The 3,731-nt window shown below is 34.3% G+C and overlaps 1 protein-coding gene across 1 annotated transcript in view; it reads right to left on the bottom strand.

Annotated features, from left to right (window-relative positions):
* The window catches only part of DARS1 (aspartyl-tRNA synthetase 1), a 76,901-nt gene that overhangs the window by 9,284 nt on the left and 63,886 nt on the right, over positions 1 to 3,731 (bottom strand). The window contains exons 11-13 of the mRNA XM_007952498.2: positions 3,389 to 3,535; positions 2,173 to 2,215; positions 611 to 691 (exon numbers count right to left, since the gene is read on the bottom strand). Of these exons, the coding sequence (XP_007950689.1) occupies positions 611 to 691; positions 2,173 to 2,215; positions 3,389 to 3,535 (271 nt within the window). The remainder of the gene's footprint in view (positions 1 to 610; positions 692 to 2,172; positions 2,216 to 3,388; positions 3,536 to 3,731) is intronic.

The raw sequence follows: 3,731 nt of genomic DNA, 5'->3' as shown, positions 1-3,731 counted from the left end.
AGTCCACAGCTCAGCCCACCTTTCTCTTCACCTTCTCCGTTTGTTCCCCAGCCACCATGCACAGTCCTCCATGCAGTCCCTGGCCAGCAGGGTGATTTTTAGGTTAATTCTTAAGTCCTACCACCACTCAGGAATCTGCAAGCTGTGCTGTCAGAATCACTCACCACCGCTGCCAGACCGCAGCTCCGTATGTCTCCTTTTTCGGTATTTTCATGCAAATTCTTCTGCTAGTTGGGGTTTAGTCCACTTCTATAACCTTCCCTTCAAGGCTCAGGGGTCCTGGATTATCTTCTGTGTCTGTGTTAACTGATTTCCCTTTTCTTTGTTGAAGAGGGTCTGTGCAGTCTTTCTGCCCAGTCCACCATCTTGCTGGAACCCATTCTCGAAAATGATTTTAATATGGGTATTCAAGACAAATTTGCTAGAATATTCAAATTTCACAATATCGTTTTGATCTATATTGGCAGTAACCAGTAATAATATGTACAACAGTGTGTCCACTGAAATGCAAATTATTAATGAAAGTCATTATTCCATTATACAATTTGATATGATGACAATTACATTTTGCTTTTCCCCAACACAGGCTATTTAAAACCAAATTACTTACAGGATTTCTTGGATCAGGCATGGTATAGAAAGGTCTTACAGCCAAAGGATATTTATCGAGAATATAAAAATCTGTATCATACTAGAAAAAGAAGAAATGTAATTAGAATACATTTTTAAAAAAAGGTTAATACAAGTAACAAGGTGGTTAACATTTTGGTAATTAAATTTCTTGTTTTTTTAATACATTAATTTTTGTTCTTCAAAATTACTGTCATCACACTGTATATAAAATTGAATATCCTGCTTTTTTCATGTAACATATGAATTAAAGCATTTTGCTATGATGTCATGAATTCTTCTAATATCTAATTTTTAGGAGCTGTTCGGTATTCAACCATGGTGCAAAAAGTTATTTTTCAATATTTTGGACATGTAATCTTTTCCCAATTTCCCCCAGTCATAAATTATGCAAAACACCTTTGATTTTCATTTTTTACCTTTGCTATTCTGGCTCATTTAATCTTTAAGATGGATTTTATAATTATTTTGTTCAATTATCCTAAATCTCTTTGAGTTTAACTAAAACTACATTAAATCTATAAATTATTTTGTGAAGAAATGATATCTTTTACTGTACTCATCACCAAAAAGTCTGCCATATTTTCCCAAAAATTATTTTTTTAATATATCTAAATAAAGTTTTGTAGTTCTTTCCAATTAAAACTGTAATTGAAATAAATAAATAATATTAACATGAAATGTTAATATTTTTGCTAGAAAGAATACGATTTGACCTAGATTTAATTAAAAATAAATCAATTAACATTTCAACTGCTTTTGACCTTAACATTTTTGCTAAAACTGGAGATCAGAGAGAATGTATACAGAGCTGACAAACTGGAATTGGCTCTGCTGAAAAAGCATTTTTCATGGTACAAACTCAATATTGTAACAATTTAGGAATGTCTGACGCTCCCTAGTCAGTGTGGCAGTTTTGACTACAACCAGCAGGAGGAGCTCAAGAATTTCATTATAATTTCATTATATAGTCTCTAAAAAAGACCATAGGATGTTTGGTTTTTATCTTCCTTAGAGTTTTAGAAAATATAATAGAAAAGTAGCTTTCATGTAAGAGGAAGACAAGAAGCACATTCCTTTCTTCCTCAGAGTACTTAGAAGAGACATTTTCTAAATAGTTTTAGTTTCATCAAATTATTTTGAGGTCCTTTCTAATAATCTGACATAGATACCATTTTCAGAGACACCTTAGTACAACTCCTTGGAAGGAAGGGTGGGCAATCTACTTCCATAGTGATACTACCTGGGAAACCCAGGAAGGGATTGCTATGAGTTGGATCCAGCTCCATAGCAGTGCGTTTGGTTTGATTAGTACAACTTTGTACAAGTTGGGCAGAGTCTATCTGAGTATTTTTCAATCTTCTAAGAAGATTAAAAAAAAAACAGAAACAAAAAAACCCCTTTCTTAGTTTATTTATTTATTTATCTATTCTGGAACCATACCACACCAGAGAGATGATTTCCCTCTGTGACCGTTTTTCAGTACCTGGATACATTTCAGATTTAGAAAAAGAAATTCAGAGCTAACAAAAGTGCCTTTACCTTTTCCTTTACCAAACGACCCAACAGTTTTTCATTTGGTGTGCTGGAAAAGAAGTAGGAAATCAGGTGTTTAAAGATCAAACAGTAAGTTTAAGAAAGTACCTATTCTATATGAAAGTTCTCAAAGAATAAAAAATTCAGCCCAAACACATAACTGCCTATCCCCTTTCCTTTTTAAAAAGACAAGCCCTACTGAAAACCACTTATGAATGCAGCCTGTGAGGCAGACTCAGTGCTTAATAGGGGTTGCTGCTCAGTAACATTTAATTGAAAACCATGAGCAGAATTTTGCAATTCACTGATTCAGAAATATCATGGATGAAACAATTTCCTACAATACATATAATAAAAGATCACACCATCTCAACATGAGTTACTCTGCCATTAAATGGTTCTACTTTTAAATGATTTTCCTTTTGCTTTTTATTCTTTATGGAGAGTTTATAAAATAAAAATCAGTATTTTACAAGTCTCCAAAATGTAAAAGTACTCATATAAACACATTACATTTCCACAGTCAAGAGGTAACTACTTCAGTTTCTCTCTTTAAGAACAATTTCAAAAATACTTAAGAAAGTCTAGCCTAACTTAAAGTAACTTGAGAGTTACTTTAGACACCTAATGAAATGTCAGCTAGCAATATAGGGGCTACTTAAAATCATTATTGTTCTTTTGTCAATCACACAAAACTAAATAGAAAAAAGTTCAAGTTTTTGGTGGCATAGTGCCTAAGACATCTGACTGCTAACCAGAAGGCTGGAGGTTCAAACCCACCAGCCACTCCTCGGAAGGAAGGTTGGGCAATCTACTTCCACAGTGATATCTCCTCGGATACCCAAGGAGAGGTCGCTATGAGTTGGATCCGACTCCACTGCAGTGAGTATTCTCTCTAATACCACTGACTTTGGGGGGAAAAAAAGTAACAGATGGTAAAGTCACAGGCAAAAGTCTCTGTACACCTTAAAGGGTTGTAAATATGAGGGGAGAAAAATGACATTTACAAACAAAATTACTGATGTTTAGGCAAACAATATTAAACAATATTTAATTTCACATCACTTATCAAACAAACAAAAAAAAGCATGAGTCTGTATCTCAAAGTCAATAAAATTGAAGTTTGTCAGCTGGGTGAAGAAACCAAAAGAAAACATTAATATACTCATTCTTTCACATCCTAAATAAAATTACTAAAGTTTAAAAAATCACAAAAACAAACCTCAGATCTTCTTCGTCTCCCATTTCGATTCCAGCCTCCCTAAGCATAGCCAATGCTTCACAATACTCTAGTCTTAAAGTTGGCTCCAAGAACTTGAATGGCTCACATGGGAATTGTTTATTCACTGTTTGAATTTCAGTCTGAAACCTATTTGTACAATGATTTAGAGTTAATAGAAATGTGTGAGATAAATGAGATAAATGACCACAAGAGGTCACTGTGGCAATACAAAAAAATCATTCTTTGACTGTTGTTGTTGTTATGTGCCGTGGAGTCGGCCCCGACTCATAGTGACCCCTCCTTGGGTTTCCGAGGCAGTATCACTACGGAAGTAGGATTGCCC

This window comes from Orycteropus afer, unplaced genomic scaffold, assembly GCF_000298275.1.
Source record: "Orycteropus afer afer isolate SDZICR_OR568_19922 unplaced genomic scaffold, OryAfe1.0 scaffold00342, whole genome shotgun sequence".
In the NCBI taxonomy this organism is placed as follows: domain Eukaryota; kingdom Metazoa; phylum Chordata; class Mammalia; order Tubulidentata; family Orycteropodidae; genus Orycteropus; species Orycteropus afer.
The sequence above is the reverse complement of the archived record's forward strand: the minus strand, read 5'-3'. Positions and strand labels throughout refer to the sequence as shown.